Here is an 11,265-nt window from a genome sequence, read left to right as displayed (position 1 = left end):
CCTTAGAGTTCAGATGTGTGCCTGTGGGGGAGGGAGAGAGCGGCCTGGGCATGCACTGGATCCTTTGTTTTCAGGGTTTTCAATGGCTGGGATTTAGGGGAGGTCTTAGGAGAGGATCTCAATAGGATAGTCACCAGTTTTCCCAGGTGTGCCCTTTCAGGGAGTGGTCAGTGCCAGGGCACAGGGTCATTAGGCACTGCAGCTGGTGCTGGCATCGCCCACCTGGGTTTGCTGCTTCTCTGGGCCTGGGGCTGAAATGCAGCTGAGGCCTCAATGTTACTTCCAGGGAGGACGGCATGACCAGTGATGGGCCAGGGGAGGAAAGGGGGTAAGGTCCGGCGCCAGTTTTGCCCATTGCCAGGCACCCAGGCGCTTTCCACCCTGGCCACCCTCTGCACCTGGCTGTAAACTGCTCAGCCAGTTTATTCAGCTGTCTCAGTTCCCCCATTCTACTTACCAAGGAATTTTCCTAGCTTCTTACTGTCCTGCCTCATCCCTAAGCACCTAGAAACTGTGCTAAATGTATTTGTGGAATGAATCCAAAAAAGTGTAAAACTCTACTAATTAAGACTAAAGTATTTAACAACAGACTAAAATGCTGTTACTCTAGATTGCGGAACACTTTGCCACACCATGGGAACTCAATAAGCGCTGGATGAATGAACTGCGTGCTGTAGCGTGAAAAGCAGTCTGCGTATGCTCACAGCGTCCATTCTGTGCGTGAGAGTTGAGTGCACCTCATGTTCTGCCTATTCAGTATCCAAAACCCATTTCTGCTTTCATTTTGCCTTTTCCTACTTCTGGAAAAAGCCCTGTGACTTACATTCTGGATAGCAGTCACTATTGTTCTCTGCATATTTCCATAAACTCTACCACCCAGAGCTGGTTCAGGAATTTAAGAGCTAACATAACGAAGTTGCAGAGAGAAAAAAACAACTAAGATAAAGGACACTAAAGTCAGGGCAGGGGAAGCTTTCCGCTGACCCCGTTAGTTCTTATGCCTGGTGGAATAATTCAAATGGCATACAATAGATTAACAGGAGAAAATCGAATATTAATATGTGTGCTCGAGAAGCATGAAAATTCCAAAGACAGAGAGGCAAAGTTAGGTATGTATGTCGTTGTGCTAAGGTGAATATTCCAAGGTTCCCTTTCAAAAGCAGGTTTTTCTATCTGAATCTCTTTAAGGAAGGGAAGGGGTAGGTAAAAAAAAAAAAAAACCTCTTGAGTTTTTTGGACTTTAATTCTTTTCAGCTCAAAATAATCTGCATGCCAGGGTGCACAGTATGAGTAATACCCCCGTCCCGACGCCACGCACCTGAGAAATAAAGGGTATATTTAGAGCACCTAGTAAGGGAAGCAGCGGCCGGAGGGTACAAGGTGGCGAGGACTGAGGGTGCTCCACCGCCAGACCAGCTGGGTGACCGTCGACTAGTTTAATTCCTCTGAGTCCTAGTTTTCTCATCTGTAAAATGGGGATAACTCACAGGGTTTGTTGCGGATGTAATGTGATTAATACAGTGTAAAAAACCAGCTCTTCTGCATAGTAAGCAGTCAATAAATGAACTAAAAAAAAAAAAAAAGCTTTTGTGCTAAGTGAAAAGAGATTGTTGTTAGGAACCAAAAGTTTCCTGTTTTAAAGGAAGCAGGAAAACTAGCAAGGAAAAGCAACCAAAAAAGTGAGGCTTCAGGACGGCGGGTGGTAACCGTGACCTGGAAAGAGCAACCAGGGGCCCGCGAGCCTGGGCAAGACAGACGCGGCAGGGCGGCTCGCAGGCCCGGCCTCTGCAGAGACCAGTGCGGCTGCGACTGGCTGGGGGCCACGTGCGGTGGCCTCGGGGGCCCGGCACAGGGCGCGGCGCGCGGCGGGAGGGTCCGCGCTTCGGGGCTGCGGCTGCCGCCCCACTCACTGCGCGCCTCGCCTGGGTTAGGCTTGGCCCACCTGACGCCCCCCACCCACCCGCAGAGGACTGGGCGCACGCTGCGCCATCCCGCTCCTCTGAGATGCGGTCTCCCTCTTCTTTCCCACCCCAGCGGCCCGCTCACTGGCCCCCAGCAGGTCCCCTCCCCTTCCCGGTTCTTCTGGCTCCTTCCAAACAGTTTGGTTTGAACTTTTGAACCCACCAATCAGCGCCACGTACTCATCCTCCCTCTACGGGCTGAGTCGAGCAGGGCGCCGGGCCGAGGGCCACGCAGCTGGAGGCGGGGTTGGGGGTGGGCCCGGGCGGGGTTCAGTGCCCGCCCTCCCTGCAGCCGGGGGGTATATAGGGCCCAGCGCGCAGGCGGCAGGACCATTTCTCCCCCGGATTCCTTGGAAATCTGTTAGTGGGAGATTTTTCTCACCTTACCTTCGCCCTCTCCAGTCCCGTGAGCCCTACGTTTCAGTTATGGTAAGTTACCGGGGTTGGGGGTTGTCTCCCCGTCCCGGTTCCCGTCCCTGTCCCCGGGCGGGGGGAGTGAGCAGTCCTCCTGGGCGCGCGACTCGGGTTGCACGTGGGACCGTGTCCGGGACGCCTCCAGGCAAACTGGCTTCTAGTGACCAGGCTGGGAAAGCTGAGTTCACCCGGCACCCTCCTTGAGTTAAAGAGACGCAGCTCGAGCACTGCCCTCAGTGGAAGTGGAAAACTTTCTAAAGATCCTGCCGAGAGACTGTCGTCCTAGGGCCAGCCACCGCCTTAGGAAGGCCGGGAAGTCTTCACATTGACTTCCAAGGGCTCGTGGGAACTGAAAATTTCTTCCCTCCCATTTCCCCAAATGACCTCATCGTCCCTTACGAATTGGAAGTACCTGGAGCACTTGATGCGCTTCCGCACGGAAGGCGCAAGCACTTACTGGCTCGCCCTCCCCAGCGCCCGGTGACTCGCTGCTGACTCACCTGTGGCCAGGCTCTAGAGAGAGGTTTCCATTGTACGGATCCACCTGAAGGCGGTAGGCAGATTCCTCCTGTCGTCTAATCCTGCATTTCTGGTGTTCATTGAGAGGGTTGTTTGTAGCTGAAGCTTTCTACTTCAGCCAGGTTTAAAAAAAAAAAAAAAAGGCAAGTCCATGGAAGGATATTTTCTTGTAAGCCCACGGGGTAAACCAGTTCTGACAATGTGTTCTTCGTTTCGTAGAAACGTGCAGGCACACACAACTTGAGTATTTTCGACATAACTTCCAGAGGTACTGAAACAGCTAAGAGCCTCTGTTGGTTTACCTAAGTAAAATAAGCCATGTTTTAGAACCGGTATTCGTGTTTCAAAATAGTATCTCTTGTTTTAAACCAGGAACACAGTGAACAGTAGCAAGTTACAATCTTCAGAGACTACCGCAGTTACTAAAAGTGTGTCTTATTGTACCACCTTGCCCGAGTGCTTTTCTCTAAGCAAAACCAAAAATACTGGTTAAAAAAAAAATTTGGAAAGTGGTGTGATGGTTTAAAGAAGCAATTTTCAACCCGTGTGCTGCGAGAATTTTTAAAACATGCCATGCTTGACTGTTTAGTCAGAGACTGACCTCCTTTCCCTTAGGTCGTCTAATGGAACTAGCTGTCTGGTGCGAATCAAAGTTATACCGACTTTTTATCTTGTCCAGGTCAGCAAAAATTTGTACTTTTAGTATTAGTATGCCACGGAATTTTAGTAATTTGTGTGTGCCATGAGATGAAAAAGGTTGCACATCGCTGGTCTGAAGGCAGGGAGAGCAGCAGCAGCAGCAGCAGCAGACCTATGCCAGCAACCACAGGTTAGATTAGGAGAGACAGTGACTGCGCGGCCAGTTAAAGCTGAACTAATGGACTCCATCACCTGTTGTTGCTCCGTCTCCCCAGCAGCCAGGGGGGAGCAGAGGGCACAATCTACAGAGGAATTGGGTTAGATTGTTGGACAGTGCAAGGAAATCTTGGGGCTCAAAAGGCTTTTTTTTTTTTTAATTTTAAAGATTTTATTTTTTAGAGAGAGAAGGGTGGGAGAAAGAAAGGGAGAGAAACATTGATCACACGCCCTCCCAACTACGGACCTGGCCGGCAACCCAGGCATGTGCCCTGACTGGGGGTCCAACCAGCGACCCTTTGGTTCGCAGGTCAGCGCTCAATCCACTGAGCCAGGGCTCGGAAGGCTTTGACGGGAGAAGCGCCTCATTAGAGAGTACTTTCTCAGCTACTTTATCTCCATGGGTCTGGGTCTCTCCAACTTTCTTGAGCTCCGGAATTTCAAAGTCCAGTTAAAGGCAAACATGATGCAATGGCTGAATGGTCATGGGTCCACGGGCCCAAACAACCCCTTTTCTCCCACAGGCCTACAGCTGGGCTAGTGGGTGCGGGCCATCCTGGGCTTGTGATGTGGTCGTGAGGCCATGCGTGTTTCGTGGGCAGTGTAGGTGGGAAGGGGCGGGACCGCAGTGAAAGGTGAGCGATTAGGGTTTTGTGATCTCACGTTATGAAACCAGGCTCTTTCAGATCTCAGCTGGTGTTGAATTTTCTTTAACTAGTTTCCTATTAGTGGCTATTAAAAAAAACATGAAACCTTACTTGAGGGAAGTGGGAGATAGTTGGCGTCCACTTTTGAGAAGTCCTCTGCAAGCCTCCAAAGTAGTTAATTTGACTTATGATGAAATATGATAAACATCTTTTTTTTTGTTTCCCTTTTAAGTCTGCAGGTGTAGAGGTTCATTGCCTTTTACTATTTTATTAATCCTTACCAGAGGATGTGCTCATTGTTGTTGTTGTTTGTATTTTTTTAAGAGGGAGGGGAAGGGAGGGAGAGAAACATCAGTGGTTGCCTCTCACACGTGTCCGACTTGGGACTGAACCTGCAACCCAGGCAAGTGCCCCAGCCGGGAATCGAACCTGCGACCTCTCACTCCAATTCACTGAGACACACTGGCCAGGGCTTGCCTTCTTTTACTAAACGGGAATTAGTTTGGTAACATTATTTTGTTCAGCGAATGAAGGAAAACAAACCTTTTCTCAATAGCATCATTAAATTCTTAACTGTGGACTTTCTCCACAGTACCAAAAATATGTCTACATTTTACTAGGAAACTGCCAAAGTCTTGGGGACAATTCTAGCTTTCATTGCCCTGTGCCTCCACTCCCACCCTCCCATCACCCAAGCGTGTTGATAGTGAAGGAAAATGTTCTTCCTTAAGATTAAATTCTTCCGCAGTGTTAAAAGGCTGCCTCTGGCCAGTTTTTAAAATACAGCTAACTGCTGCTTATCTGGCGTTTTCTCCATGAGTCATAGGCTGCAGTTTTCTGGTTTAAGCTGGTTTTAAAGGGAGAAGCTCTTGTCATTTAAAGAATAGGATTAAAGAGGGACCAGAATGAGCTCAATAGTTACACAATCACACAGAGTGAATCACAGCTGAAAGGCAGAATTTTGCATGCCTGTAAAGACTCAGCAAACATTCTCCAGGAGCTGGGAGAAAATGTATTGCTATGGAACAGCTTGGTCTTTCTGAAGTGGCAGGAACCCAACCTTGAATATCTAATGTGGCTACAAAGGAAAGGTCTGGTCTCTAGTCTGTCTAGTAGTTCATTGACATATCTTTGGTTTTCCCAAGCATTTTCTCTGAATTAGTCTTCGGCAAAGACTTGTTGCTTGTGCAACAGTCTGAGCAGGAGTGGCCTTCCGGAAGGTGATTATCTCTCCTGAAGATCAATTAGTCATGTGGGTGTGAATCATTCCTAAATGTCCCAACCAGTTTGTTATATTCTGACATTCTCCTTTCTTCCTTCCACAGCGCGAGTGCATCTCCATCCACGTGGGCCAGGCTGGTGTCCAGATCGGCAATGCCTGCTGGGAGCTCTACTGCCTGGAACATGGCATCCAGCCCGATGGCCAGATGCCAAGTGACAAGACCATTGGCGGGGGAGATGACTCCTTCAACACCTTCTTCAGTGAGACGGGTGCTGGCAAGCACGTGCCCAGGGCAGTGTTTGTAGACCTGGAACCCACAGTCATTGGTGAGTTGCCCTCAATAACCCAAGTGAGATCCCAGGGGTCTGGGACAGGAGGTGTGTCCTGGGGCCTCTGTTGATGCCTGGGCTTGTGAGGATTGTTAGTGACGGGTGGCCGCTTTGTTTCCCTCCTCCAGACGAAGTTCGCACTGGTACCTACCGCCAGCTCTTCCACCCTGAGCAGCTGATCACAGGCAAGGAAGATGCTGCCAATAACTATGCCCGTGGACACTACACCATTGGCAAGGAGATCATTGACCTCGTCCTGGACCGGATTCGGAAACTGGTAAACACAATACTTAGGGTGGAGTGAGAGTTTTTTGTTTTAAGAGAGACCAAACTACAGGAGTCATTCTTTGCACAGGCTGTAGACTGCTCACTAAATATAACTGGACTTCGAAACCAGACAGTCCTGGTTGATGGGACAACTGTTTGGGGTAGGGATATGCGCTCTTTTGCCTATTTCTTTGTCTTACAAAGCAGATTTGAGCCATTGGACAATTGCTCATTCAGTGAGCCCAAGTTTACCAAGAGTCAAGGAGAGAACCAGGGGGCCTTACCAGTTTCCCTGACATACTAGATCATTAAACGTCCTTGTTCATGTTAATGAGTCAGCTTCCCTGCTTCAAGCAGAGACATCCCTTTTTAGGTTATCTTAGTCACAGTGAGTAGGTGGCTGGATTTGACATGTAACTAATTGATCAAATTGTTAAAAAGAAAAACCTGGCCTGTTGCCTTGTTAGTACAAAAAGTTCAGAGCTCAGGAAGCCAGTATAACACCAATTAGAAATGGCCAACACTGGAAATGTTCAACGTTGAAAGTGGAGGCAGGGCAGCTCCCTTATTACAGAAGCGAGTATGGATCACTGACACTTGGAAGGCTTCGAGGTAGAAACACACAAGGCTTGGCTTACTTTTCTGCTAGAGCTCAGGGCAGTTCGGGGTGGCCCTGTGGAAGAAGAATCTTAGGCAACTGTATGTACATCAGTGAAGTTCGCAAGTGTTCTGTTTGGGTCACTCTTAATTAAGAGTCTGGCAGTCAGCTGACTCTTTATTCTTTAGACATATGGGCGGCTTATAAGTCATTAACCCAAAATCAAGAACGAGTGCTTGGGTAGAGTAGCTTGTTAGGAAAGTCACATCGTATTGGTTGGCCAGAAAGTCTGTTTAGTATTCTCTGTAAAATAAAAGACACAGTTTTTGTTTTCACCAATAACTTCATTAATTTGGATGTTTTGAGCATGTCGGCTGTCTCCCACTATTGGCTTCTAGTGGGCAGAGGCCGGGGGTGCTGCTCAGCACCTTCCGATGCATGAGACAGCCCCACAGCACAGAGTTACTTGGTCAAAAGGTCAATAGTACCCAGAAACTTGGCAAATCACTTCTGATGTGCTCGATCAGTCACAGCACCTTCTCCGTACACTGCACAAATCTTTTTTGCATTTTTATCTTTCTTGAAATAAAGCATAATATGCCAAAAATGTTGCATATCTTCCATCTTCAATATTAAAATGGCTGCACAAAAATATACCAATTTTGACAAGTTTTTTTTAACTGCATGCTGATAGGACAGCTGTCACTATATAGTCCAACAAAATTGTTTGGAATGAAGTTAAAGACCACTAGGCACTACTAGAGCCATTGCACTAAAAAAAAAACGTAACAGACACTTCGGCCACCCCAGTGCTGAGCCCAGCCACAGCTGGTCTATTCTGCAAAGAATGGCCTTTGCATCATTCATGGCTTCATACTTTTTAAGATGTTTATCAGTGTCCCAGGCAAAACTTGGGTTAGTGGTTCCTACATTTGCAAGTCAAGCTTCAGCTGTAAGCACTGACTTGGCAAATGAGGACCTGAGTTTAGGAGCAAATAAGTCTAGTAAAAGCCATTGAGAGTTTAGGAGTGAAGTTCATTGACTACCAAAACAACCGCATTTGCCCTTGGTGTTACTACTGTGTCTGTATGAGGTTTAGCGGATGTAACTGGTAGGCTAGGGTCTGCCCTGTTCACTGATCTCATTGTAGACCCCACTGGAGACACGGACTGTGAGGGGAGGTTAGAGAGTGTCCACAAAGCTGTGCACACCTTTGAGAAGTGAGGGTTAACAGAATACTTTGCTTGCAAGGTCGAAATCATCTTTTTATAGAGTTGCAGTCTGCTAACCAGAATAGCCCGGTTGAGCGGCGGAAAGCCCTGAAGGTCTTAGGGAGTTGTGACAGTAAGTCACCTTTCCCGGGATGACCAGGCTTTTGGGTAGGTAGTACTTACTGTGCCAAGCACTGTTCCAAGTACTCGTTTAATTCTCAGCCACCTGGGGTAGATTACTGTTCTCATTTACTAAATGAGAAAACTGAGATTGAGAAATGAATTTGGTCACGCAGCAAGGGACTGGTAGAGCCAGATGACCCAACCTGACTCCAATACCAGGGCATTCAACTTGGCTCTTCTGTTGTATTTCAGCTCAGAACGCAGCTGCCAAATCTCTCTGTAAGACATCCATTGTACGGAGCTGGTGGTCCAGGCCTGCCCTTGGTAGCTCTCCAGCTGATAAGAAGGTGCCCTTGTTCTGTGGTCGCAGCAAGGGCACCAGAGGTCGCTCTCCCAGTCACTAAAACTTGGGCCCTGTGTCCACCTCCTGAGTCCTCCGCCTTCAGTGATGAAAATGGTTCACTTTTAAATAGCCTTTTAGCAGATCCCCCCACCCCAGGAGTTGTGAAAAGTTTCGCTTAGCACTTTAGAACCTTTTTATGACAGCTTTCTTAGCAAATATTCAAAAGACTTTAAAAATCAATGTAGTAATTATGGATTCAAAGAAGTCATTGTAGCTTTCATCAAGGCTTAAATTAGAACTTTTCTTTTTCAGGCTGACCAGTGCACGGGCCTTCAGGGCTTCTTGGTTTTCCACAGCTTTGGTGGGGGAACTGGTTCCGGGTTCACCTCCCTGCTGATGGAGCGCCTCTCTGTCGATTATGGCAAGAAGTCCAAGCTGGAGTTCTCCATTTACCCAGCCCCCCAGGTTTCCACAGCTGTGGTGGAGCCCTACAACTCCATCCTCACCACCCACACCACCCTGGAGCACTCTGATTGTGCCTTCATGGTTGACAACGAGGCCATCTATGACATCTGTCGTAGAAACCTCGATATTGAGCGCCCAACCTACACTAACCTTAACCGCCTTATCAGCCAGATTGTGTCCTCCATCACTGCTTCCCTCAGGTTTGATGGAGCCCTGAATGTCGATCTGACCGAATTCCAGACCAACCTGGTGCCCTATCCCCGCATCCACTTCCCTCTGGCCACATACGCCCCTGTCATCTCTGCTGAGAAAGCCTACCATGAACAGCTTACAGTAGCAGAGATCACCAATGCGTGCTTTGAGCCAGCAAACCAGATGGTGAAATGTGACCCTCGCCACGGTAAATACATGGCCTGCTGCCTGTTGTACCGTGGTGACGTGGTTCCCAAAGATGTCAATGCTGCCATTGCCACCATCAAGACCAAGCGCAGCATCCAGTTTGTGGACTGGTGCCCCACTGGCTTCAAAGTTGGTATTAATTACCAGCCTCCCACGGTGGTGCCTGGTGGAGACCTGGCCAAAGTACAGCGAGCTGTGTGCATGCTGAGCAACACCACAGCTATTGCTGAGGCCTGGGCTCGCCTGGACCACAAGTTTGACCTGATGTACGCCAAGCGTGCCTTTGTCCACTGGTATGTGGGTGAGGGCATGGAGGAAGGAGAGTTTTCTGAGGCCCGTGAGGACATGGCTGCCCTGGAGAAGGATTACGAGGAGGTCGGAGCAGATAGTGCTGAGGGAGAGGACGAGGGTGAAGACTATTAGCCTGTCTGCGTCACTGTTACACTCCAGTGTGTCAGTGCTGTCTTATTTCTGTCCTGTGAGTCCTCCGTGTCCCAAACCTACCAATAAAGGTGATGTTTATATTTTAATGTGAAACTGGCTTCTGTATCATCACATTAAATATTCACCCCACTTACTCAAGGCCAGTTGGGGGGTGGAGGCTGGCAGATGACCCACATCATTGGATCAACATTTCAAGTGGCTTCTGGGCCCTTAAATGTGGTGCTGAGCGGTTTGTCTCACTTGGGCCCAAATTGGTGAATGGCGATAATCGGGCAAGGCAACAGGCTCAGGTTGCCTGGGCCTGTTTCTCAGACTACGGCGGGGATGTGTCCTGTTAAAACAGATCCGAATCTGTCGTCTGAGGTAGAGCTTCCAGCTGGTCCTCGTGGTCCACTGACCACATGTGGAATAGTAAGGGGGTGGGTGAGCCAGGTAGTGAAGGGTGGAGCCAAACTTCCAGCAATCAGTCGTCCCGACATGACTACTGTCAGTATTTAGTAAAACAATAGTCACACTGAGGCAGGAGAGTGAGCTAGGGAAATTTCTCGGTGAGTGGAATGGGGGAACTGAGCTGGATAAACTGGCCGAGCAATTTGCAGCCAGGTGCAGAGGGTCGCCAGGGTGGAAAGCGCCTGGTGCCTCACGGGCAGAAGGCACGCCAGGCCTCCCTGCTGGCGTGGCCTTCCCTCCCCTGGCCCATCACCGGTCATGCCGTCCTCCCTGGAGGTAACATGGGGCCTCAGCTGCATTTCAGCCCCAGGCCCAGAAAAGCAGCAAACCCAGGTGGGCGACGCCGGCACCAGCTGCAGTGCCTAATGACCCTGTGCCCTGGCACTGAGCACTCGGCAGAGACCACAACCCTGAAAGGGCACCCCTGGGAAAGCTGGTGGCTGTCCTATTGAGATCCTCTCCTAAACTCCGAGGGACCCCTGGAGACCTGCAACCAGGGTAACAGTAGGCACCAGCAGCTTGTCCGGGGCTCACCCCTGAACCTGCCCCCAAGGCCCCTTTTCTCTGACTCCCCAGTGAGCTAAGACAGCCTTGCCTAGGCTCTCCTGTTGCTTCTGTGCTAAGTCCTTCCTTGTTCCACTGTCCCAGCTTTAATAAACTTACTCCCATAATCACCTGCACTCGTGCTGTGGAATCTTCCTACACAAAGTCAAGAACCCCCACCCTACAGGCCGGCCTGAGGCAGACCCGCTCCAGCCTGGTCCACTTTCTGGTAACTACGTGGGAGGGGCTTTGGAACTGTGCTCATATATTCCATACTTAGCCAAAACCTACAACAGCAAATAAGGTTGTACTTTTAAAGAAATTACTGCTTGGAGAAAGTGAAGTTGGCTAAGACACAAAGTTACAAGTCATGTGTGGTTGTAGTATTGGTAGTTGACCCAATGGATGGTAGGGATATTTGAAGGAGGGGAATAATAAGGCAAATTGAAGAATGGTGTGTATGTAGGAGAACTTG

At 49.2% G+C, this 11,265-nt stretch overlaps 1 protein-coding gene across 1 annotated transcript; it reads left to right on the top strand.

Annotated features, from left to right (window-relative positions):
* The first annotated feature begins 2,242 nt into the window (after positions 1 to 2,242).
* On the top strand, positions 2,243 to 9,890 carry LOC112318375 (tubulin alpha-1C chain). The gene is made up of 4 exons (XM_024575612.3): positions 2,243 to 2,390; positions 5,722 to 5,944; positions 6,076 to 6,224; positions 8,802 to 9,890. The coding sequence occupies exons 1-4, from the start codon at positions 2,388 to 2,390 to the stop codon at positions 9,774 to 9,776; spliced, it is 1,350 nt and encodes a 449-aa protein (XP_024431380.1). The 5' UTR covers positions 2,243 to 2,387; the 3' UTR covers positions 9,777 to 9,890.
* The last annotated feature ends 1,375 nt before the right edge of the window (positions 9,891 to 11,265 follow it).

The sequence above is a fragment of the Desmodus rotundus genome, chromosome 3 (genome assembly GCF_022682495.2).
Source record: "Desmodus rotundus isolate HL8 chromosome 3, HLdesRot8A.1, whole genome shotgun sequence".
Classification (NCBI taxonomy): Eukaryota; Metazoa; Chordata; class Mammalia; order Chiroptera; family Phyllostomidae; genus Desmodus; species Desmodus rotundus.
The sequence above is the reverse complement of the archived record's forward strand: the minus strand, read 5'-3'. Positions and strand labels throughout refer to the sequence as shown.